This window comes from Gadus chalcogrammus, chromosome 8 (genome assembly GCF_026213295.1).
Source record: "Gadus chalcogrammus isolate NIFS_2021 chromosome 8, NIFS_Gcha_1.0, whole genome shotgun sequence".
NCBI lineage: Eukaryota > Metazoa > Chordata > Actinopteri > Gadiformes > Gadidae > Gadus > Gadus chalcogrammus.
The window spans coordinates 16,067,366-16,094,054 of NC_079419.1; the positions used below are offsets into that span (position 1 = coordinate 16,067,366).

The following is a 26,689-nucleotide window of genomic DNA, read 5'->3' on the forward strand; positions in this document are numbered from 1 at the left end:
CACACACACACACACACACACACACACACACACACACACACACACACACACAGTTTCCAAACATGTCTCCCTGAGATGTTTGTCCAGGCCGGGCCTCATTCGCAGTGAGATGATCCATTAAGTCATCTTTTGTAGCTGGCAACACACACCTAATTATATTAGCATTATCGACGGGAGACCAAAGGCTCAGGGGGCCTCGGTGATATCTATAGATCATTTAGACTGGGCCGGCGCCTACATCTTCATCAATTGATAGCGGTTGCCAAGGGGAGGGTGTAGAGGGGGGGGTGGGGTGTGTCTGACCTACAAGAGGATCCTGCGTCAGGACACTATGGGAGTCACTGCCCGGCCTTGGCAGTATAACGCAGCGCTGAACAGCAAATAAAAGCAGACATTCCACTGATAATGAAAAATACAGGAGGAGGATAAAGGGAGGGATGAGCCTGATCCTACCTGTCTTGGCTCCAGCGGGCGTGGAGCAGGGAAATAGAGCGCTGTTAAACGGGTGATGGAAACCAAGCGGGTCTGGGTCAGGTGGGTTTTAATTATTGTAGGGCTTTCTTTCACGTTTTTTTCTTTTTTCTTTCTTTCACGGTCATTCACACTCGCTCTCTCCCTCCCTCCCTCTTTCGCTCATACACACATTTCCACACAAATGATTCTCAGACAGATGCATTGCTGTGAAAACTCCTACCTAGCTGGAACAATAGCATCAACATCTAAACGCTCACGTGAGCAGCACCAGATCACCACCAAAGTGCATCTGTGGTAGTATCCACACAGCAGAGAGAAAACATCAGCATCTGGTGGGGAGATGGAAGGGGGCGGTAATGATGATACAATGTTTCTGTTGGCTCCCTGGAAAACGAAACAGTTATACACGCAAAGCTTTGTTTGCATGCGTTCATTTGTGTAGTTCATTGTGTGTGTGAGTGTTTATGCGTGTGTGCGAGAGGGATCGTGTCTTCGTGTGTGAGAGAAAACAAGTCACTTCATTAGAAACCTTTCCCATTGAGCAGCACTGAGTGCTCGCAGTGAGAGCTCCCCTTCCTTATCCATAATTGATCAGGGGAGTTTGAGGGAATAGGGGCAGGCCCAAAGCTCCAAGGAAGGGACCCTCACACTAATTCACCAATTTACTCTCATCTCTCATTAATCTCAACCACATTTGTTAAAAATTTAATTGATGTATAGGCTACATTACTCATTTTGTAAACAGCATTATGTTCAAAGTCACACAAATGTAATGAAATTAAAAAATGACTTTAAAACCTTTTTAAGGCACCTTTAATTGTGCAAAAGCATGGTGAAGACAGATCAGTTTGAATTGGAAGTGGTGACTACGGCAAGGGATGGATGCTTTCTTTGCAGAAGATGCCTGGATTCCATAAGTCAATAAAGTCCAGTTACTGAAACCCATTTGAGCCTTTGATAAAATGTGACCAAAACCATGTGGACTGCCACCGCACCAGATCATCTGGCACTACAGCGTTTACTGATTCTGAACGAGTTACAGTTCCACTGCCAACATTTAGACACCTTTCCATCTTTGTTCAAGGGTATAGAGTAGAACAGAGTAGACGATTCAGAATACTAGAAGGCTGCCTGTGAGATGGAAGGAAAAATAGTATGAAATCCTGCGTGGCTGGAGCTCTGTATTGACTAGCCGAGGTCAAATTGATTGTCACGACCAGGTGTGCATGAGGAAGTGGAAGAATGCAGGTCTAATATACAAGCTTGAAAACACACGTGACCCCCTGGCTTCTGTACATGCTTCCCACTCCCTGTCCACGTGTTGATGGATGGTATACCACAGGTAGAGGGACAGAGATGGAGCGACGAATAGAAAGAGTGACAGGGACTGTGTGTGTGTGTGTGTGTGTGTGTGTGTGTGTGTGTGTGTGTGTGTGTGTGTGTGTGTGTGTGTGTGTGTGTGTGTGTGTGTGTGTGTGTGTGTGGGGGGGTGCGTATGCACCTGCACCTTCTGCTGATGGTTGAAAGAATGCTTAATCACATGATAGGCCCATTTATTTGCATTAGTGTGATTCTGAGAAATATCGTTTTACTGCCATGCCCTTTGCAGTGTGTAGGAGAGAGAGGGTGTGTGTGTGTGTGTGTGTGTGTGTGTGTGTGTGTGTGTGTGTGTGTGTGTGTGTGTGTGTGGTATTGTCCAGTTCCCACAGAGATTGCATGGGTCTCAGGAATCCCCTATATCTTGAGCCCATGTCACATCGACTGGTAGAGGTCACCATACTCCCAGGGTGTCTGAAACCCTTTGCACGCATGTGTGTGCGCGTGCTCGTGAAAAAGTGTAAATCCTGGCTGTGCCAGGCAGCTCTATACCCCTCTGCAAGCGAAGAAGCGTATTGGGTAAATTCCATTGCTTGTGTCCCTACTCCCGGGTTGCCATGCTAGGATGTCAGTATAGTAGAATGTGGCCCTTCTATTTTCTGGGCCGGCTTTGCCCCTGCAGGCCCCCGCTGGATACCATGTGCCGACACCTAAATTCCCTACCCAGGTTGCCTGTGAACCAGAGGGCCATCCATCCATGACCTGTGTGTGTGTGTGTGTGTGTGTGTGTGTGTGTGTGTGTGTGTGTGTGTGTGTGTGTGTGTGTGTGTGTGTGTGTGTGTGTGTGTGTGTGTGTGTGTGTGTGTGTGTGTGTTCGGTGTGTGTTCGATGCGCATGTGTGTGTGTGTGTGTGTGTGTGTGTGTGTGTGTGTGTGTGTGTGTGTGTGTGTGTTTGTGTGTGTGTGTGTGTGTGTGTGTGTGTGTGTGTGTGTGTGTGTGTGTGTGTGTGTGTGTGTGTGTGTGTGTGTGTGTGTGTGTGTGTGTGTGTGTGTGTGTGTGTGTGTGTGTGTGTGTGTGTTGGGGGGGATTTCTCCAAGTGAGAGAATGTGAGGGGGGGCTGTGTGTGTGTTCTCTCAGTGTGGTTCTTAGAATTAAGAATAGAGAGATTAGTTTTGAAGGGCCAAGGAGCCCCTGGCTGGCATGCAGCCACCTAAACGGTGGACTATTGACAAAAACAGCCAGGAGATAGATGGCCAGTAATGAACTGCCCAAATTGCCTCTGCCTCTCTCTCTCTCTCTCTCTCTCTCTCTCTCTCTCTCTCTCTCTCTCTCTCTCTCTCTCTCTCTCTCTCTCTCTCCCTCTCCCTCTCCCTCTCCCTCACCCTCACCCTCACCCTCACCCTCACCCTCACCCTCTCTCTCTGTCTCTCTCTCTTTTCCTTTGTGAGTGTTTTGTGAAAAGCACCTGAAATGAATGGCAATCAGAGAGAGAGAGAGGGGGGGGGGGGGGGGGGGGGGCGCAGACTGGAAAGAAGAGAAACAAAACACACACACACACACACACACACACACACACACACACACACACACACACACACACACACACACACACACACACACACACACACACACACACACACACACACACACACACCATGTCATTGTAGGTCTGATCCATGGAGCATCCAGCTACATCCGTCTTCTCTCTGGCTTTTGTTTCCCCCAAGGCCCTGCCTAAGAGAGAGTGATATCTCCTTCGCCCCTTTAGTAACGCTGGCCCTTTTACCAACATGACAAAACATCTTATTTGCGCAGTGGCTTATGGGGGTTGTTTGTTATTCTGGGCAGTGAGGACGGTACTTCTGATGAGCAACACCATTACGTCTCTCCCCCCAAGCAACCGATCAAACCTTTTCCCTGAGACGGGGCTGTTACAATAGGTGCATTCAGAGCAGACGGGGAGACGTCGCGGAGGCATCGCCCCCGCTCATTTGTACACGCTGGCTGGCAACATGAACGCCCGTAAGGGATGGTAAAGATCTTCTCAATCTGTATGATTGCTGAGTGGAATGAAAGGTCTTTTCTGCATACCCTCCCGCCCCCACCGATAGCAGGGTCGTGCAGCAGCATCCACTCCCTCTCAACAGGATCTATCACAGTAAACGCCCTAGCAGAGTAAACGCTCCCCGTTTCCGTCGATGACGGAAACGGGGAGCGTTTACTCCAACAAAAGCGCTGAAAGGGTGTCCGTACGACGGTATAGACGCCACTGCCGGTGTTGGTGCTTCAAAGACACATTGGCTATTGCCTAAAGACCCTCCTTTTATGGCAATAACCATTGATCTGCCAATCAACTCTTCCTTTGAGAGGGAGCAAAGAAGGGGGTCGAAAGAAAGTAATCCAATTTTCAGCACTCTGGATAACTCTGTGAGTGCTCTTGTTTGAAAGTGTGCTGGCATTTGACAGTGGACTGTGTGTGTGTGTGTGTGTGTGCGTATGCGTTCGCGTGCGTGTGTGCATGCCGATATGAAAAAGAACGAGCTACAAGGGGGGTCAGTGGTCGTTCCTGTTAATCAAGCGCCGGAGTGAAAGCAGTGGCCTTGTCAGAACCCTGGCCTGTCGTCCACTTTTCCATTGAACGGTGGCACCACTCTCCCCACACACCAGAACTCTTCCCCCCCTCACCTACTCACCTCTAATCCATTTCCCAGGAAGAAGGCCGGCGAGGTCAAGGCAGAGCAACAAAACAAAAAAAACAAAAAAGTTAAAAGGAAAATAGAGTGTTTGGCTCCACCCTTCTGCAGCACACTCTGCGGTCTGTGCCCCACAAATCAAACCCACCATCTGCTTCCAGAGTGGCGCTTAAAGCCACTGTGCTACCAGGGCCACAGGTGTATTAATACACCTGGCTCCATCGAATGTGTCAAAAGTCTTCTATCTGCTGCACGGATTACGAGGGCCTTTAAATCACCGCATGCGATGGAATAGCTGAGTAGTTTAGCAGAGCAGTCGTTACATCTAAAACTATATAGGATGGACTAGGAGGGGATTGAATAGTAAAGCATCAGACCCAGGCCCTTGGTCATGTGGACAGGGTGATTGCATGCCAGCCTGTTGAGACAGCAGGTGAAGCTGTTTCTCTCCCCTCACTGGATTACTAGCCCGCCGCTCCCGGCTAGCAGACCGCACAATACACATCCACACAAATGCACACTGAGCACACACAAACACACAAAAACACCCAGGCCCATAGAAACAAACACAGAGGCTCACAAACACAACAAAACATTGACCTGTATGGCTTGGGTCAAGTCACAGGGTTTTTGTAATCTCTCTTCCCTGTTCTCCCCATGCAAGTAACAAACACTACTCAGACTGTGTGGATCAGAGAGGGAGAGAGCGAGAGAGAGAGACTGTGTTTGTGTGTGCGTGTGTGTGTGTGTGTGTGTGTGTGTGTGCGTGCTATTGCAGATGCGGGTGCACTTCTGCCTCTCTCCCTTCTTGCCCGTGCATTGCGGAGTGCTTGAAGGAGAAGAGAGAGTCTAAATCGTATCAGCGGCGGACAGAGGGAGGATTGTTCCCGGGCAGATAGCTCCTCTGCATTGCATAGGTTTGAGGATTTAAATTAATCTCTTTGGTAGCAGTGGCTCTGTGCTGCCAAACAGAGGGCGAGCGAGGGGGAGTGTGAGAAAGAGAGCGAGAGAGAGACTGGCATGCATGCCAAGCCAACCCCAAATGCAGTTTCCTCTCCTTAAAGGTTTTCCAACCCCCCCCCCCCCCTCCCCCTTACCCCCCACCACCACCACCACCCCATCTTTACCCTCCATCCCCGTATGTCTCAGCCCAGTCCAGTCCGGCTCTGTGGCCAGACTGGTTAGCAAACAGCTGCTATTCTAATTGGCCGAGGCAGTGAACAGGAAGTCCATTCCAACCAATAATGTCTGCCCATCTGCTTCTAGTAGCAGCACCCTGGCTGAGTCCTCGCTGGGGAAGAACTCCCTAAGGTCAATGATGTAAACACGGGACCAGGGAGCCCGTCTCAGCGTGGAAGCAGCTGCCTCCACAGACGGGGAATCTATTGTTTTACCAATCTTTTTTACTAGCAATGAACACATGATATCATTCAATTTGTTTACTGTCTGTGTGTTTGTTTGTGTGTGTGTGTGTTTTGGAGTTTTCCTGATTGTGCATGTGCACATACCTACATATGTGCGTGTGTTTGTTTCTGTGTGTGGTTAGCCCGGAATCCAGGCAATACTGGGCAGATAATGAGATTTGTGTGTCCGTCTGTGTGGTGATTTGTCTCATTCTGGCGGTCTGCAGCCTGTCACCAGAGCCCGACTGGTACGCCTTTAGGCTTGATAGACTGAAGACTCCCACCATAAAATTGATATTACACCCCACTTCTTATTTCATTTCATGCCCCGTCTAGCACAGGTTCATCCCCAGACCTGTCTTGTCCGTGACATCTATGGCGAGCTGTCGTGACCTTCATGTCTCTGAGCCATTTGTTTACCTCGGTGTCTTTCTTCATTTCATTTCCGTTATTTTCTTGCCCATCTAGCCATCATCGTCACAGAAATGTGACGATGACAGAACCGATTTCACCAATGAGACGTCTTTCACACTGCTATCATCTGTGTTAAGGAACATGAAACAAATATACTTCTGTTTTTAGTACTTGGTAATACTACTCAAAATAGTGTCTTAAATAGCAGTTGTTGGTATTTGTGCTTCAGCCCAAGAGAAACATGACTACCGCCCTAAGTTATTTTAAGGGAAGATTTGTGCATATCCATGGAGTGACTTGGTAGCATTAATCCTGCTTCCTTCAGCCTACATACCCACTGAACAGAAGAAGTCCTAGATTATCGTTTCCTCTCGGATGCTTAATGAAGACGCCAGCCCTGGAGTCCTTCTGTCTCTACTGGCCCACTTGGCCTCCCTCCTCTTCCTCCTCCTCCTCTTCCCCTCCTCCTTCTCATCCTCCTTCTCATTCTTCCTCTTGCTGCTCTTTCCTCCTCCTCCACTTGCTACCTCCTCCTCTTGCTCCTTCTCCTTCTTCTCCTGTTCCTCCTCCTCTTGCTTCTCCTCCTCCTCCTCCTCCTCCTCCTCTTCTCATTCTTCCTCCTGCTGCTCTTTCCTCTTCCTCCTCTTGCTCCTACCTCCACCTGCTCCTCCACCTCCTCCTCAGTAGTTGGATTTAACCATGAGCCAATTCAGCCTAGCTACTACTGCTACCTCCATTTATCCATCATCAGGTTCCTGTTCTGTCTCAATTCATGTTGTTGTACTGTTTATGTTAAGCAGATCCATCTGATTGATAACTTTATGATTTTTCTTCCTGGACCCAATTTAAATCATCATATTCGGTCTGAGTAGTTCTTAGATAGAAATTGTTCCAGTATTGAGCGAGAGCGACTCAGCCATTTCAGCCGTGAAATGGGCTGTAATGTTACCCTACGAGGCAATGCCGCCCACATATGTCTTGTTTGTTATTGTCTCTAAGCAAGGAGAAGTTTCGGCTTTGAATTCTCGCAAGAGTTGAGTTGAGCAGAGAGGAAACGGCGGAAACGTGAGAGTTTGAGACAGGATTGCTGGCAGAAGTTTGTTGTGTCCAACCTCACAAAGAGTAGCTTAGTGGTAACTAAAATATTTGGTGAAGGAGGTTTGAAATTGTAATGACAATAGGGAAATGTCCTGCCACAAAACAAATGTCTAGGTTTCCAAAAAAAGGCTTCTCCTTGAGCGAGCCTTGGTTAGACACAATAGCAAACAAACAACAGACCAAATTATGGTAACAAAAAAAGAATTGATTCCTCTAAGAGTTTTATTTTTGTAGGTAAAAGGTAAAGATCCTTTCCAAAGTGTTGTCAGTTAATTATAATAAAATCTGAGCATGTCAGTGGCAAAAACAAGCACTTCTACAGGATGTCCATTCACAGCGTGCTGTTGCACCACGGGATTACTGAACAGTAACGGCTGCTGCGTTCTCGCTCCATGCTGGACCAATTAAAACAATTGTTGTCGGCATTAGTCACCAAAAGCTTCACTGGAAAATAAGGTCCAGGTTGAATAATCCCGATGCTATCCAGACAATGCACGAGTGCGATATGAGCGTGTGTCTTGTTTACTTTATAGATAAAATGTTGCTATTGTGCAACTATCAACAGGGAACGCGCCCGGAACGTTGAGTTTCAAACCTCGCCACGGTTAGTAGACATTTGAAATACAAACACAAAAATCTGAAAACAATAGTGGGCAGCGTTTCTTTCTCAAAAATGTCAGATGGTAAGATGGTTACCGTAGAGAGCATCAGTTATCATGTTGTTCTTTGTTCAACGTTGCAATTGTGTTCATTGTCATTCGATTAATTGCATTCCATTAGGGTATCGATGACTTAATGGTCGATTGTACCCCACATTTGTGTTTAAATGAAAAGGATCACTAATCGGCGGACGTCACTTAACCTTGGGAAAAGGTGGGGTTCTTTGAATGAGTCCATAGTAGAGTCATGGCCGAGCATTAGCAGAATTCCATTAGCGTTGTGTACTAATGAATGGCATTAGTCTTTGGCGATGAAAATCAAGTGTTTTTTTCCGGCATTGTCATAATGAGATGCAGCCCTTTTCTCGTTGAAACAATGCAGGCAGTTTGATTGGGGCTGAATGATTCCTTTTGTCTATTGTTTCTAAAGAACGGGAACAATAAGTGAAAAACGCTTTTCTCCCTTGAGATCTCTGCCTTGTTCAGCACAAGCACCGGCACACACGCACAAACTCATGCTCGCACAGGCAAGACAACCACGATCGCACACACACAGTTAACACACAAAAACTGGACACACTTAGGCTACATTAGTTAATTAATTCATAGATTAATTAGCTTATTCATAAATACATTCACATAAATGCACACACACAAACACCCTATTTCTGCCTTTCAATTTGAACACTTGAAAACAAGAGTAAATACCCTATCCTCGGAGTTGTGCAAAAAGAGTTACAGTGAGTAGCTGAAAACCCAGTGAAGGTTATTCCTGTGTGATTTACAAGGTGGCAAACATCACCTGCCTGAACAACACAAGAGAGAGCATTCAGCTTCCTTGTGCCTGAGATCCACACATGTACAACCTTATGTGGGTCACACACACGCGCACACACATACACATGCCCACACACACGGACACATGTGCGCATACACACACACACACACACACTCACACGCACTATACAATAAGCCAGACAAGGGTTGTCTGGTTATTGAATCAAAGTTGGCCCTTGAATGCGAAAGTGACGGCTTAAACACAGGGTTTGTCATTAGGCTTTACACAGTGTGTCAGGGCCCTTCCACTGATTGCTGGTCTTCTGTTAAGAGGCGTTTTTTTATAGAATTTCTCTCTCTCTCCGGTTTTCTCTATCTCTCTCCCTTTTTTCTTCCTTTCCCTCTCTCGCTGATTTCTCTCTCCTCGTCGTTTGTTCCCTTCACACTCTGTGTCTCTCTTTCTTTGTCTACCACCTTTTGTTTCTCTCCGTCTCTACGTTTGTCTCCGTTGCCTCTGTATTTCCGTCCCTCTTTGTGTTTCTCATATCTCCCTCCCTTTTCACTCAGCTCTGTCTGTTTTTACTTTTCTCCTTAAATTTTCTTTATCGTCCACCAGCCCCCATTTCTGACGCAACGATTGGCAGTGGTGGGTAGAGTACTGGAAATCTATACTCAAGTAAAAGTAAAATTACTTCCGTCAAAATCCACTTCAGTAAAAGTAAATATTCAAATTGAAAAACCCACTTAAGTAAGAGTAAAAAAGTACTTTGTTATAAAGTTACTCAAATTACAAGTTATTTTCCATTTTTGTATTGGAGTGCTTGGATCAGTGAAAAATACATAGGGCCCTATTTTAACGGTCTGAAACGCAAGTGAGAAGCGCAAAGCGCAAGTAGCTTTGTGGGCGGTTCTATGGCGATGTTTCTATTTTACCGGCGCATAAATTACTCTTGCGCCCAGCGCAAATCTAAAAAGGGTTGGTCTGAAGTAGCCTAATTACACGTTGGTGTGGTTTGGGCGTAACATGCAATAAACCAATGAGAGTGCCATCTCCCATCCCCTTTAAGAGCCATGAGCGCATTTGAATCTGACGAGTTTATGTTTTGGCAGCGCGTTTGCTGTCTCCGATGAGACAGATGCATGGCCACATGAATTTCAAACTTCAAATGGCTCAGCTTATGGCCAAATAATATGGCCTAATTCACACAGGGAATAGCGTTTTCTTCCACAACTTCAGAAACAGTCCTCAAATGAATTTCGGCAAAGAAGACTTAACACACATATGATATGCGGTATATACCTCTCCTGGAACCGTCACCTTATCGTGGTGGAGAGGTTTGCGTGTCCCTGTGAACCTGAGGGCTGTGTTGTCTGGAGCCTTGTGCTCCTGGTAGGGTCTCTCATGGCAGAGTGGTCTCAGGCGAGGGGCCAGACTAAGAATGGTTCAAAAATCCTCAATGAATATCGAAAAAAGAGGAGATGTGACCCGGCCCGGAGGAAGCCCGGGGCCCCCGTCTGGAGCTAGGCCCAGACGGAGGGCTCGATGGCGAGCGCCTGGTGGCCGGGTTTGCCACGGAGCCCGGTCGGGCACAGCCCGAACAAACTACGTGGCACCCCCCCTCTCTTCATCTCATGGGCCCACCACCTGTGGGAAGACCCGTTGGGGTCGGGTGCGCAGCCACATGGGTGGCAGCGAAGGTCAGGGGTCTCGACGGACCAGACCCGGGCGGCAGAAGCTAGCTCTGGGGACGTGGAACGTCACCTCGCTGTGGGGAAAGGAACCAGAGCTTGTGAGGGAGGTGGAGCGCTATCAGTTAGATCTGGTGGGGCTTACCTCCACGCACAGTCTCAGCTCTGGTACCGTACTCCTGGATAAGGGTTGGACTCTATTCTTCTCCGGAGTTGCCAAGGGCGTGAGGCGCCGGGCGGGTGTGGGGATACTCATAAATCCCCGGCTGAGCGCCGCGGTGTTGGAGTTTACCCCGGTAGACGAGAGGGTCGCCTCCCTGCGCCTAAGGGTTGTAGGGGGGAAAACTCTGACTGTTGTTTGTGCGTATGCACCAAACAGCAGTTCAGAGTACTCGGCCTTCTTGGAGACCCTGAATGGAGTCCTGTATGGGGCTCCAGTAGGGGACTCCGTAGTTCTGCTGGGTGACTTCAACGCCCACGTGGGCAACGATGGAGACACCTGGAGAGGCGTGGTGGGGAGGAACGGCCTCCCTGATCTAAACCCGAACGGTCGTTTGTTATTGGACTTCTGTGCTAGTCATGGATTATCCATAACAAACACCATGTTCGAACATAAGGGTGCTCATAAGTGTACCTGGTACCAGAGTACCCTAGGCCGAAGATCAATGATCGATTTTGTGATCGTGTCATCTGATCTGAGGCCGCATGTTTTGGACACTCGGGTAAAGAGAGGGGCGGAACTGTCAACCGACCACCATCTGGTTGTGAGTTGGATCAGGGAATGGGGGAAATTTCCGGATAGACCTGGTAAGCCCAAACGCGTAGTGCGGGTGAACTGGGAACGTCTGGAGGAGGCCCCCGTCCTAGGTATCTTCAACTCACACCTCCGGCGGAGTTTTTCTAGCATTCCTGTGGAGGTTGGGGACATTGAGCCGGAGTGGGCTGTGTTCAAAGCCTCCATTGCTGAAGCTGCGGTGGCTAGCTGTGGCCTCAGGGTCTTAGGCTCCTCAAGGGGCGGTAACCCTCGGACACCGTGGTGGACACCGGTGGTCAGGGAAGCCGTCCGATTGAAGAAGGAGGCCTTCCGGGATATGATATCCGGGAGGACTCCTGACTCGGTTGCAGGGTACCGACAGGCCCGAAGGGCTGCAGCTGCTGCCGTGTCGGAGGCTAAGCAGCGGGTGTGGGAGAAGTTCGGAGAGGCCATGGAGAAGGACTTTCGGTCGGCACCAAAGTGTTTCTGGAAGACTATCCGGCACCTCAGGAGGGGGAAACGGGGAACCGTCCAAGCTGTGTACAGTAAGGAGGGGACTCTGTTGACCTCAACTGAGGAGGTCGTCGGACGTTGGAAGGAACACTTTGAGGAACTCCTGAACCCGAATAACACGCCCTCTATGTTGGAGGCAGAGCTCGAGGTTGATGGTGTTTCGTCGTCAATTTCCCTGGTGGAGGTCACTGAGGTAGTCAAACATCTCCGCAGTGGCAAAGCCCCAGGGATTGATGAGATCCAGCCAGAAATGCTAAAGGCTCTGGGTGTTGAGGGGCTGTCATGGTTGACACGCCTATTCAACATCGCGTGGGAGTCGGGTACAGTGCCAAAGGAGTGGCAAACCGGGGTGGTGGTTCCCCTGTTCAAAAAGGGGGACCAGAGAGTGTGTGCCAATTACCGGGGTATCACACTTCTCAGCCTCCCTGGTAAAGTCTACTCCAAGGTACTGGAAAGGAGGGTTCGGCCGATCGTCGAACCTCAGATTGAAGAGGAACAATGCGGTTTTCGCCCCGGACGTGGAACTACGGACCAGCTCTTCACTCTCGCAAGGATCCTGGAGGGGGCCTGGGAGTATGCCCATCCGGTCTACATGTGTTTTGTGGATCTGGAGAAGGCGTATGACCGGGTCCCCCGGGAGAAACTGTGGGAGGTGCTGCGGGAGTATGGGGTAAAGGGGTCTATCCTCAGGGCCATCCAATCCCTGTACTCCCAAAGCGAGAGCTGTGTTCGCGTCCTCGGCAGCCAGTCAGTTTCGTTCTCGGTGGGTGCTGGGCTCCGCCAGGGCTGCGCCTTGTCACCAATCCTGTTTGTGATATACATGGACAGGATATCGAGGCGTAGTCGTGGTGGGGAGGGGTTGCAGTTCGGTGGTCTGAGGATCTCGTCACTGCTTTTTGCGGATGATGTGGTCCTCATGGGATCATCGGCCTGTGACCTTCAGCACTCACTGGATCGGCTGGCGGCCGAGTGTGAAGCGGCTGGGATGAGGATCAGCACCGCTAAATCTGAGGCCATGACTCTTAGCAGGAAACCGATGGATTGCTTACTCCGGGTAGGAAATGAGTCCTTAGCCCAAGTGAAGGAGTTCAAGTACCTCGGGGTCTTGTTCGCGAGTGAGGGTACTATGGAACGTGAGATTGGCCGGAGAATCGGAGCAGCGGGGGCGGTATTGCGTTCGCTTTACCGCACCGTTGTGACGAAAAGAGAGCTGAGCCGCAAGGCAAAGCTCTCGATCTACCGGTCGATTTTCGTTCCTATCCTCACCTATGGTCATGAGGGCTGGGTGATGACCGAAAGGACGAGATCGCGGGTACAAGCGGCCGAGATGAGTTTTCTCAGAAGGGTGGTTGGCGTCTCCCTTAGGGATAGGGTGAGAAGCTCAGCCATCCGTGAGGAACTCGGATTAGAGCCGCTGCTCCTTTACTTAGAAAGGAGTCAGCTGAGGTGGTTCGGGCATCTGGTAAGGATGCCCACTGGGCGCCTTCCTTGGGAGGTGTTTCAGGCACGTCCAGTGGGGAGGAGACCTCGGGGAAGACCCAGGACTAGGTGGAGAGATTATATCTCAACACTGGCCTGGGAACGCCTCGGGATCCCCCCGTCAGAGTTGGTCAATGTGGCCCGGGAAAGGGAAGTCTGGGGCCCCCTGCTTGAGCTGCTCCCCCCGCGACCCGACCCCGGATAAGCGGAAGAAAATTAGATGAGATGAGAGATGAGATGATATGCGGTAACTGTGGTTCTATTTAATGATATGCGCAATACATTACCAAACATCGTTTCTTGGCGGTGGAGGGAAAAGAACGCGCGAGTTGCAAACTAGCAACGACACATGCGTCAGTGTAGAAAGTCAATTGCGCCGGATGCAAGGTAGGGCCCTCAACGGGTTTGAGTGCATGAGTTAGTGAGGGAGAGAAAGAGATGCCCTCTTAAAACATTTCTTCACAAGTTGCTTCATTGTGTGTATTGTTCATTCAACATACATAGGCCTACAACAATATGTACAACAAAAAATGTAATTTCATTTCAAACAAATTTACACTAAAAATATTAATTAATTTCAGCTCTGTGCTGCATATGACAAAAGGCAAGAGCTTTGTAGGAACACAACCAATTAAACACAAAAGAGACTGGCTGATTGGCCTATCAGATTTGTCTTGACGTGATTGCGATCCAGCCTAGCATGCACGCAAACTCACAGAGCCAGACACAACAATGACAAACAAGTTCCTGAGTGGTCTGCAGAATACAGTGTAACATAGTAACTTTAGAATTATATAAACTCTACGTGTACCGTAACCCCGCACCCCCTGGCGAAGATATCTTCCTGCGCATCTGCATCCATGCGTTTCTAGTCCTCAGTCCCAACGTAACGGTGGACTAGTCTCCTCAGCTATGGAATTGCAACAAAGTTGCAACCTATGGAGGACGCGTCGCTAACGTGTATACGAACGAAGATAATGTCTTTATCAAAATACAAATTTTAATGAAGTCACAATGGAATATGTAATTGAATAAAGAGTAGAATTCCAAATCCAATATTTACTTGAGTAAGAGTAAAATTACAGACTTAAAGAGCACCTATTACGCTTTTTAGACTTTTATTACCTATAAACGTTGTTCGATTTATGGTCATGTTTAACCATACTAAAGTGTCAAATAATGTCTTACATGCATTTAGACGTGTTCCCTGCTGACCGTCTGGGGTGGCTGTGCAGAGCGCTAAACACTAGGGACGCCGGTGCCATTCACTTTTTTCCGGGATTTTTCTACGTAGAACAATCCGGATTTTCCATGTATGGTAATGCTGCATCATGCTCTTCCGGAAGGTAACCAATCACAACGGAGTGGGGTTGGCAGGAGGGGGGCGAGGGGGCGGAGAAGGACGAAACCGAGTGTTGACAGAGAATGTTGAAAGTGCCCGGATGAGAGGAAGAGTTTCCCGAAAATCTACATCGTTTTTTGTGCTTTGATTCGTGTCAGGTTGCTCTATAGGAGTCATTAATAAGAAATTAAGACCAGAAAAGTAATATAATGGCAAAAAGGAAAAAATAAAGGAATGTGAATGTGTGTCCTTTAAAAAAGGAATCTGAAAAGTTCTCATTACCCGAAAAATTTACTTTTTTACTCATTTGTTTTACTTGTAACGCGTTACTACCCACCACTGCCGATCGGGACTTTCCTGGAATCCCACTCCTAAGAGAGGGAGTGACGAGCAGAGAGGAGGGGGGGGGACTCATCGCCTTGGCTCCCCTCTCCTTCTCCCAAGCGGGAAGGAGAGGGGATAGAGGAGTAGGGAGGAGAGCAGAGCAAGCCTTTCTTTCGCAGGTTTAAGAGGCATATAGCAAAGCCCCATCGCCAGACTGGCAAAGACCCATAGGAGACCAAACTAATGAGGACGAATACAAGGAGAGAGGGAAGTGGGCCAAGAGTGTACGTGAGGACGGGGGAACGGAGGAGGATGACTGTTGGGAAGAAGGGAGAGGAGAGGCAGAAGAGGCGTTGTATGAGTGCATGTGAGGATAGGAGCGCCAGGAGGAAGTCGTTGGAGGAAGGCAGAGGAGAGACACGGCCAGGCGAGCGATGAGAGATGCCTTTTAGATGGCTGAGATTTCAACGGTGTCAGCAACACCAATTGTGTGGGTTGGTGTGTGTGTGTGTGTGTGTGTGTGTGTGTCTCTCTGTCTGACTGTCTGTCTGTCTGTCTGTCTGTCTGTCTGTCTGTCTGTCTGTCTGTCTGTCTGTCTGTCTGTGTGTGTGTGTGTGTGTGTGTGTGTGTGTGTGTGTGTGTGTGTGTGTGTGTGTGTGTGTGTGTGTGTGTGTGTGTGTGTGTGTGCGTGTCTGTGTGTTTGCATGTGTGTGTGTGTGTGTGTACTTTTGTGTTCTTTTGAGTGTGTGAGTCTGTGCATATCTGTGTAGGAGTGTGTGTTTGCATGACTGGTCTCTATGATGGAGTGTCTCGTGGGCGTTCAGTTTGGCCCCCGCCCACCCTTTAGTTTGATTTATCTCTGATTGGCTGAGGAAGAATGTCCATCACGCGCCCCTGGTGATTAGACAGCTAGTCAGCTCTTCATCATCATGCAACCCTGTATCAGTGCAAACGTGTGTGTGTCCGCCTATGTGTGTTTGCACGTGTTGTGTGCTGTGTTTATCCAATTCATCCTTCACTCTTGGCCCAAGATCAGAATCTCTGGTATTAAATATTTGTGCTTGCTTCAATATCAGCCAAGTGGTATTTTCAAAGGACGACGTGTATATATATATAAAGGTTTGAAAGTTGATTTATTTTTAGTGGACTTTCTATTTCCTGGGGCTGAATAGAAGAGTGTGCGGCAGCACAGACTTGGTGTGGGAAGCAGTGTGATAAAACAGAATGTGAGAGCGAGTGGGTGCCCGGTCCGGCAGGGAGACAGCATGGAACTTAGCATGCAGTGCATTTCCATAAAGACTCAGAAAATGACAAGTTACCCAATGTTTTCTGTTGCGAAATGTGAGTGTGTGTAACAGCCAAAGGTGAAGATGCAGCTGGTGCCTGTCAATAGGAAAAGGACACAACTGTGTTATCTACGCTTTGTTGTATGAAATCAGCTAATTACATGCCTAGGCGGAGATGTCATTGCTGCGTTTTTGTCCGCTTTTGTAAATGTTGAACTGAACTGTGTTGTATGGAGTGGAATGTATTTAGATAATGTTTTGATTCAGCATTGTTCGATGCTGAGAGCTTTTCATTTGGGTAGCATTCCCCACATGACTGGCTGCAGTATTTCAAACTTCCTCTCTCTCGCTCTCTCTCTCTCTCTCTCTCTCTCTCTCTCTCTCTCTCTCTCTCTCTCTCTCTCTCTCTCTCTCTCTCTCTCTCTCTCTCTCTCTCTCTCTCTCTCTCTCTCTCTCTCTCGCTCTTTCTCTCTTTCTGTGTATTTTTCTGATTTCCGTGGTTCCCTCTCTTCTTGGGTCTCTGAATATCTCTTACTTCATGATTTTCCCTCTCTCTCTCTCTCTCTCTCTCTCTCTCTCTCTCTCTCTCTCTCTCTCTGGTTCTCTCTCTCTCTCTGGTTCTCTCTCTTTGGTTCTCTCTATCTGGGGTCTCAACAATGCTCTCTCCCCTGCTCTCTTCCAGCCCACCCGGAGGTGTCCAGCACCGGGAGGCCCACCGTGAGGCAGCCTGCGGCTGCGGGGGTGCCCAAGGGGAGACCCCAGAAGCCCCCTGTGGTGCGGGTCAGAGCGGGGGCCTCCGCGCCTTCCAGCTCGGGTGGACCGTGGAGCCTCGCCCTGCTCCTCCTCCTCACTATACTGGGACTGCAGTGGAACTTCTTCTGATCTCACACACACGCACGCACAGACACACACATAAACACACGCGCGCAGACACGCAGACATACACGCACACACACACACTCATGCATCATAGCTGCGTGCCATTAACCAGTAGGGATGGGAGGATTGGCGTGGGATTGGAGGAGTGAAGATGGATGGGACTTTATGTGCAGCAAAGAAGGATAACAATGACTTAGCCTTAGCCTGTGGGCAGGGGCTAGTATCCCTGCATCATCAAGTGTGCGTGTTTGCACAAGTTACTCCCACGCGCACTCATTTACACAGATTGTTTCCTGGCCTGCTGCTTTCTCTGGGCTGCTGCGTGTGTTCTGCCAACCGCGCCTGCCTGCGTGCCCGTATGTGTGTTTGTTTGTGTGTCTGTGTGTGTGTGTGTGTGTGTGTGTGTGTGTGTGTGTGTGTGTGTGTGTGTGTGTGTGTGTGTGTGTGTGTGTTTGTGTGTGTGTGCGGAGACGCACAGCAGTGCCCTTACCGCTTTCTGCTTACAATATTCAAACACACATAAACACGCACATTTGTGTGCGGTGTGTGAGTGCGTGCGCGCCCCCCCGGATGCCTCACAGACCAGAACTGCATCTTTAGAGTTTGCTTCAACACACACAGCCATGCAGTCCCACACAAATACATAGCACAATATTATGTACCGAAACATCTGTCTTCTTTTTCTTGCGCTTGGTTTTTTATACGAACCCTTGTTTGGCTCAAATCTGGCGGTGGCCTGAGTTTGCCTGGCAGACAACGTGAGTCCAACGCATAGAACTGTCGACTCCCTTCTCCTCTCCCTTCCGAGGAAGCCGGAATGCATGATAGATTGATAGTTAAGGTCCAGCTGCCCGGGTTCAGGGATAGCAGATTTGATATGCTTTGATTTGATTGTGGGGCCTCTTCAGGGGGAGCTTACAATGTAATTAGTCTATCACCTTATGTTATGTGGAGAATAAGGGGGCGAGCACGACTGTAGTAGATTAGGTGTGTATAGTATGTTATTGTATATAGGCGATGAATGATTAGTTCCCCAGTCTAACTTAACCCAACAAAAAAGCTCTTTAGCGGTGAAACGGATGTGTTTCTTCTATCAGCGTTGAATGAACTGTTCTTGTCCACTCTATCAAACACATTGGGAAAAAAGGAAACTCTTTAAAAGGTCTATTTTGTATAACAAACGTGAAACGGCATATAAATGGACATCAACAACATTGTTTTCCCGGTTTTCTTTTTTTCACAGTGGAACCGCCTTTGAGTTCAGTCGACTAACCAATCTGTTGTCCACCCAGTTGCATGCTGCACATTAATGCATATCCATCACTTTTTGAAATTATATTAAAACAGTGGGTATCTTTCTTTGAATGAGACAGAACGAATGAGGACATTATGGCGGTAAAACAGCAGCGAGGAGCTGAAGGATCATCAGTCTTCACAGGACAACGTGTTGGATCGTGTCTCCTTTCAGAAGACACAGTGGGGAAAACAAAACACACATTAGCCCAGCGTTGTCTTTGCACAAAAACTAATTTCAAAACAAACCAAATCTATATATCATAATACAAACACAAAAAGGCGTCCTTCCTTCCACAATACAGCGGATGATTAATGACAATTCTCCTGCAAACAAGAGAAAAGCAAAACAGCCCCATCGAATAATTTTCTCTGTCTCAAACATTGGTTCTGCAAGCACGCAGTTAGAAAGTAGTGAGACTTCTACAATGGCTGTATGTCTTCTCACTCCCTGTGTGTGTGTACAGCAGCAGGCAGCTCTGGCCCAACTGCAACAAGGTGTGGATGTTAGACTGGAATAGGATGATGAATGCAGGCCCAGATTCACCGCAAAAGAAAAGAAGGAATAAAAAACAAATGTAAAAACGTACACAGACAGAGAATGGTCCCTGTGCAACCTATAAGGGGTTTGAAGAAGGTCGTAAAGGAGAATGTATTTTCATTGACGTTCTATTTCTCCCCCTGACGGACAAACGCTCCACATGTGGTTCTCCACAGTGGCGTAACGCAGCCTGTTTTAATGGTCTGCAGGATGATGATTAAACTGCTTTTAACTCCAGCTATAAAGTGACTTGTTTCCTGCTATCACCGGCGGCTGAGGGGAGGGTTGCTTGCTCTCTTTAATCCTATGCGATTGATATAAAAATGGTAAAAAACTGAACGGTTGAGTACTTAATGTTGCATTGTAAACGCAGATCACACTTGATCCACAAACTGTCAAATCTTTTTCTCTGTACTGTCCTTTTGTGTGTGTGTGTGTGTGTGTGTGTGTGTGTGTGTGTGTTTTTCTCCGATTGGTCTCAACCGCACACGCACATATGATTTACAATCCTATGCAGTAGCATGTGTATAAATGTATATATCTAAAGTGACTTAATGTTTGTTTTGTGTATTTTTTTCCCGCCCATTTATTCTTATTTTTGTATGGCGCCATGGAGCAGAGATCTATAATTAAACATGCTGTCCTTCACTTCCTGTTCATCGTCAGAACTCTGTTCTTTTTCACGTACCGTAAACATTAAATGTTATCATGTGGATATAGATTGGTTTGTGAAGAGAAATTCCAATACTACCATTCTTATTTATTATCTGCCATTCATATCTATCTTTTAGCAATCTTGATTGACAGTGGTTTCAGATAAGAATCAGGTAGAGGTGAGGCATCTGCATTCAGGTACAAGAACAACAAGGTACATGTGGTACATACAATGTTAAGGTAGGGTGTGGACATTCGGGAGCAAACCTGTTTGGCTAGGAGTAAAAGAAAACAGCCACGAGTAATGAAAACACAGACTGAGTATCCGAGCTGGTTTTGACGGTCAAGTCATAAGTACTCCATCTAAAACTAGTACGAAGAATATGAACCAAAAATATGGCATCTATCTCGAAACATCAATCTTGCGGTGTATAACGACAAACTTTGTTTTTCACCTTAACTGACTGGATCATCGTCCCATAAAATATAGAAACAGACATTTTCATTTAATGGTCCTTGGTTGATAAAAAAAAATAAAAAGCTAGAGAGAAACACAGACTGCAATTAATCAGGCGTATTACCCTGCTGAACTCACCTTGCACGTTGGCATTTCCTCTCTACGCCATCATGGGCTGCTCTCCCACAGCCAGTCAAAACATTGTGGATATCGGAACCGATAAAAGATTTAGCGTTGCGTTAAAAAAACCGATAAAACCTTCTCTGCCTCTCAGCAAAACAGGGATCATTTGTTATCATCACATTTCTTATTAAGCTGGGTTTGTTATTTGTTTGCTTGTCAAAAAGCCTGGGTCATTGTTTGTAAGTTCCTCTGTTATATTTTTCAACCATCAGAGAAAGACTTAAACAAAATGATTATGATTACTTTATGATTTAAACAAAGGACTATCGATTTGGCTCCTTCAATCCACTGTTTCTCGTCCTCACTGCCCCTAAAAACAAACTGATGTGATCCAGACCGCTGAACCACAGGAGGCTAGTAGGGATGTGTGTGCGTGTGTATGTGTGCACGTGGGGGGGGGGGGGGAGGGAGGGAGAGAGAGAGAGAGAGAGAGAGGAGAGAGAGAGAGAGAGAGAGAGAGAGAGAGAGAGAGAGAGAGAGAAAGAGAGAGAGAGAGAGAGAGAGAGAGAGAGAGACAGTGAGAGAGAGAGCGGTTAGAGAAAGAAGAACGAGAGAGAAAAAATAATAAATGGGTTAGCGTTAGGGGGTAGAGAGAGGAGGAAAAGGGAGAGATAAATGAGGTGAAGGGGTAGAGGGAGGAGAGGAATGAAGTGAAGGAGGGGTAGAGGTTACAGAGCGGAGGGCAGGAGCGAGGGGGAGAGGGGAGAAAGAAGCAGACACGAATAGGCCCTGGCTGTGGAAAGGACAGTAGCAGACAGTCGGCCGTGATGACAGTGGCGTCGAGCAATGACAGTTTGCTCGCTCAGCTGATGTGTGGCTGACCTGCTGGCTTCTTCTCCGGGGGAAAGTATGGCTATTTATGGGCTATAATTACCCCGTATTAGTCAGTGCTTGCTACTCCACTGGTAGCTCTGCTCTTAGCTTCACTTACCATAGCTTCTGTGTATCGTCATATACAAACATACTTTAGGTTACCGACACAGGTAGCCACGCAGGAACAATGAGGGAGATACGATCTGTTGTCCATTTGGAGTTTGTCTTGCGACATAGTGAGTGTGCCAGGCAAAAAGGAGATTTGTCATGCCTTTGTGTTTCACGCGATATCACAGATTAAATAACAACGATCTCCTCGGGGTTCGATCTGCCGCTCTGTAGCATCATAATCTCCGGCACGTTATTCTGCATTTTTCTTTTGTCCCTTTTTCTCCTCGCTATCACCGTTTTCCATCAATAAACCTGATAATTGGTTGCGGTGACTCTTGTGACTCGCGGTGTTGCGAGACTCTCCCACACAACAGCAAATAGATTAGAAGTGACATTCACAATTGGTTATCATGCTCTGCCTTCCGTCACTATTAGTGTAAGGGCATTTGATGGCAGCATGGCGGAGTACGTGCTGCCCTTCCAATTCCCAGCCGGGCTACACAGACAGACACACCCCCTATCCCCCTCTTTAGCCATTAGCCTGGGAGCACAAAGCGAATGTCACATTCCTGGAGAAGCACGCATAGTGTAAACACACACATATGCACGCGTGTGCACGTACACAAGCAAACATGTACATGAGCATGTACACAGACAAACACATGTGCATAAATGCATGCACATACAGTACATGCAGGCACATACGCATATATCCACACACACACAAACACACACACATACACATGCGTGGACATGTGTACATACATGTATGCACGTACATGCAAGCACAAGCACATACACACACAGAAACACAATGCTTTGACCATGTGTTGACCACCAACACTCAATAACCTAACCCTCAGAGACACACACATAAACACATACCCTCAGGCCTTGGCAGAAATGCAGGCACATTCACATATTTACACGCTCGCAACCACACACACACACACACACACACACACACACACACACACACACACACACACACACACACACACACACACACACACACACACACACACACATACAGACCAGACACACACACACACACACACACACACACACACACACACACACACACACACACACACACACACACACACACACACACACACACACACACACACACACAGATAAACAGACACACACACACACACACACACACACACACACACACACACACACACACACACACACACACACACACACACACACACACCACACACACACACACACACACACACACACAGATAAACAGACACACACACACACACACACATACCCCCAGACACAAACAGACACAGACACTCCTACATGGTCCCACACTGTTGCACACAGTCCCTCACACGCTGAACTTATTTGATCAGTGGAGTCTATTTCACGCCTGCTCCTGAGTGTCTGTCTCATTGGGTGAGGAGAGAGAGAGAGAGGAGAGAGAGAGAGAGAGAGAGAGAGAGAGAGAGAGAGAGAGAGAGAGAGGAGAGAGAGAGAGAGGAGAGAGAGGGAGAGGGAGAGAGAGAGAGAGAGAGAGAGGAGAGAGAGAGAGAGAGAGAGAGAGGGAGAGAGAGAGAGAGAGGGAGAGAGAGAGAGAGAGAGAGAGAGAGAGAGAGAGAGAGAGAGAGAGAGAGAGAGAGAAAGAGAGAGAGAGAGAGACGAAGAGAGAGAGAGAGACGAAGTGAGCAGGTCTCAAGCTCTGAATCCATCCCCCCCACCCCCCAGTCTGCAGTCTGTGAGAGGATTTCCTTGTGTGACAAAAGTCACGCCGACTGCACCGCTCTCTCAAGCTCTCACTGGGACTGAGGCAAGGAGCGGTGTAAGACTTAAAGAGTAAAATAAGAGTATCAACGCCGAAAATGTTTCACAAAGTGAGACTCTGAGGATGGGAAACAGAGGAAGGGAACTTGATTCGAGTCAACGATTTGACGAAGCTGTCCTTATAAATCCATATCACACAATGGTTATCTTGGCCAGCTTAAAGATGACACATTAAATGTAGGTGTGAAGTGTAGTGTATATTTATACACACACTACGTGCTGCGGAGGGGGGCTGTGGAGGGGAGTGGATAGGTTGGTCAGTGAGTGTAACTCTGAGAGCGAGAGGGACCTGGGGTCACAGCTGCTCAGCTCTCTGTCTGAGCTATTTTAAATGCTAGCACACATCAGCGATTCTGTCCAACTGGTAGGGCCCGGCCACCTCTCCGTGTCCGCATGCACACGCACATGCATGCACCGACAAAAACACACACACACACACACACACACACACACACACACATGGGTATAGGCACGCATACAAACGCCTGTACTATATGAGCACAAAAACTCATACGTGCACACACACACACACAAACACAAGGACACAACCAAAGATCTTTGTCATACCCTCTGCCTTAATTGATGTTTGTGATGATCTTGTGGCCCACTTGCTGGTGTTTCAGAACTACGGTTTAAGTGTGACACATCAGTGTCATGGTCACCTACATCCCTGACAAGCATCGGCTGTTTCCACTGTGGTGACCTGACACTGAGGTGACCCCCCCCCCCCCCAGATAGTCTTACCTTGTCAGTCTGGGGATCAGAGAGTGAGGGGGAGAGACATGGACAAGGGGGGAGAAGTGGAAGAAGGCTCTGCAAATAGCTTTTGGAATGGAAGAAAGCGGCCAGGATGAAGCCTCACATGGCTGCAGTTGCTCAGACGATTTGCAGTCTACGGCCGTCCATCACCTCTAGCACCTTGCAGTCCTTACACCGAGCTCCCCGCTTGGCTACCGCTCGTAATGCTAAACCACGTTAGAATCACATGTGCACAGGAGCTACACTGAACTGAGGTAATGGAACTATGCTAAGCCCAGCTAGCATCACTTTAAGTGAGCCAAACAGAACTAACTAGTCAAACTATGCTAGGTCTAGCTAGCATTGCATTCAATGAGCCAAACTGAACTAAACCAGTTCAACTATGTGTCCTATGCCAAGCCCAGCATCACATTCAATAAGCTAAACCGAACTAACCATAGTAAAGTCAATGAACCCCATGCTGGAGATGAGAAACAATGGGCAAGCTTCAACTACCCTGACAGGGGAGTGACACTAGTCCGCGGGCAGCTCCCTCCTCCTGTCTCCCTAAGATTATCCTGGCTTGTCAGTTGTGTTTTCTCATCATGCCGAGAGTGGGCTGGCGAGAGAAGGCCTAGTAAACAGCGGTGCCCATGCAAACTGCCAGCTGCCATGGGGCTTTTGTCAGGCTTCCTCGTACTCTCTGACTGTGGGAAAAGTCAGAAAACTAGGCAAGATCTAACAGGTCCCTTCTTCCAACGGCCAACGCATGGTGTGCGCCACTTTTTGGCTCGCTGCCAAGGGAGCACCCTTAATTATTGATGTGCGCCAACCCAAAAAAAAAGTCCATAACAGTCATGTAGATTAGATGCCTTCAGTCAGCGAAGATGCAGATCAGCAATGCGACCACACAACCGCACCCGAATATGTCCCATTTATTATTCCAAAAATGAGTGTAAGCACATTCTGAGGAGATTTTTGTGAAGGGCATCTCAACCCAAACGAAGCAGACAGGCGCCTCAGGCAAGTTATAGAGGGGAATATACATGAACGCACTAATTCAGAACATAGTCGGTGGTGCCATAGTGATGGCTCGAGCTAGAAAGGTCCCTAACGTCACTTTATTTATTATTTTCCCCACTGTTGTTAAAGTAAAATAGAAGCAAATATGAATAGCCTCCCCCGCCTGGGGATAGAGTGTGGTTCACACCCCATATGGACGCTGACTGAGGGCAAACAAGTGTGATGCATTTGCTTTGCTTTTGCAAACTAACACCTTCCCAAAAGCCTGCGTGCATGCACACGCTCACACAAATATAAACACACACACACACAAACACAGGAGCACAGGACACTCACACAAATGCATGCAAACACACGCATACGAAAATAAATAAATACATACACGCACACACACACCCACGCACAAGCATACACCAAAGCCCACATCAACAACAAGCAAATATATAAACAACAACGAAATGCACAGGCACAGGTTGTAGTGGGCGCAGGTCAGGCTCATTAAAGCAAGTGTTAGAAGACTGAGGAAAGTAAAAATGTATGAGACACAGATTCTGGTTAAGGAGGGCCTACAACAGTAAAAGGATTTGTTTGTCGCAGCAGGAATTCATTTGGCATTCATTTTATAGGCTGATGACATTATTTTGGCTAATAGTGTTTGATTTGTACTTTTTGTACCAAATAAATAACGATAAAAAAAGAAACTTTAATGGATGAGGCGCATTATCAAACACACAGAAAATCACCCAATTTATTCCCTGGCCGGCATGGGGAGCCGATGAAGACGACACTAGGTGAGAGAATGGTGTCGTTAGAATGTATTGCGTCTTCATGGGGCCCACAGAGGGGACACATTAATCACTGCAAGAGCCCGCCAAGAGGAAAACAGATTAGGTGTGTATACACATGACAACAGCCAGCCACGGCCATTTGTGGTCCCGCTTGCGTGAGCGCCCATTACAATTAGATGTTGTAGGGACCTTACTTTGGATAGCGTGCACAGTACAGGTGTGTGTGTGTGTGTGTGTGTGTGTGTGTGTGTGTGTGTGTGTGTGTGTGTGTGTGTGTGTGTGTGTGTGTGTGTGTGTGTGTGTGTGTATGTGTGTGTGTGTGTGTGTGTGTGTGTGTGTGTGTGTGTATGTGTGTGTGTGTGTGTGTGTGTGTGTGTGTGTGTGTGTGTGTGTGTGTGTGTTTGTGTGTGTGTGTGTGTGTGTGAGAGAGAGAGGGAATTAGGTTCCTAAAGACATGGCTGCTCATTGCCTGAATTCAGTTTAAAAGTGTGTCTTAATGTCCATTTAGATTTTTTGTGTTAGTGTGTGCATGCGCCTGTGTGTTTTTGTGCATGTGTGTGAATGTGATTGTGCGTGCGTGCGTTTGCGTGTCAGCTAGAGGGATGTCTGTGCGTAGGGTTCTCTGTGTGTATATGCGTACGTAGCCATGTGGGTGTGCGGGTGTATGCGTGTGCATGCGTGTGCGCATCACATATTCCACACATGTGTGATCCCGCCTCACGTGTTCAAGGCTGGTTGCCTCCTCGTGTCGGACATGCTCTGTTTTTCATGCTGAAGGCAGACACTTCCTTCGTGTCCAGGTGATGGATGAGTGCTGTGGGAGCCGTCGTCCGTGGCTCCCCTGGGAGTCATCCTGCCTCTCACCCATCCTGACGTTCTCTCTCTCTCTCTGACTCTCTCTATCTCTCTCATTCTAAATCTCTCTCTCTCTCCCTGATGCTATCTCTCTCTCTCTCCCTCATGCTATCTCTCTCTCTCTCCCTCATGCTATCTCTCTCTCTCTCTCTCTCTCTCTCTCTCTCTCTCTCTCTCTCTCTCTCTCTCTCTCTCCCCCCCCCTCCCCCGCCTCTCTTTCTCCCCCCTCCAGCCGGGCTTAGAGAACTGGGTTACACTGCTGAGAGGCTGAGTCCATGAAGAGAATTCGGTATCCTGCAAACACATGCCTCTTG

General features: G+C 47.9%; 1 protein-coding gene across 2 annotated transcripts in view; it reads left to right on the top strand.

Annotated features, from left to right (window-relative positions):
• gpc5c (glypican 5c) overlaps nt 1-19,032 on the top strand; it is a 111,625-nt gene extending 92,593 nt beyond the window's left edge. For both annotated transcript variants that reach the window (XM_056597749.1, XM_056597750.1), the window contains one exon: nt 16,905-19,032. In XM_056597749.1, coding sequence (XP_056453724.1) covers nt 16,905-17,104 — 200 coding nt within the window. In that variant the 3' untranslated portion in view covers nt 17,105-19,032. The remainder of the gene's footprint in view (nt 1-16,904) is intronic.
• The last annotated feature ends 7,657 nt before the right edge of the window (nt 19,033-26,689 follow it).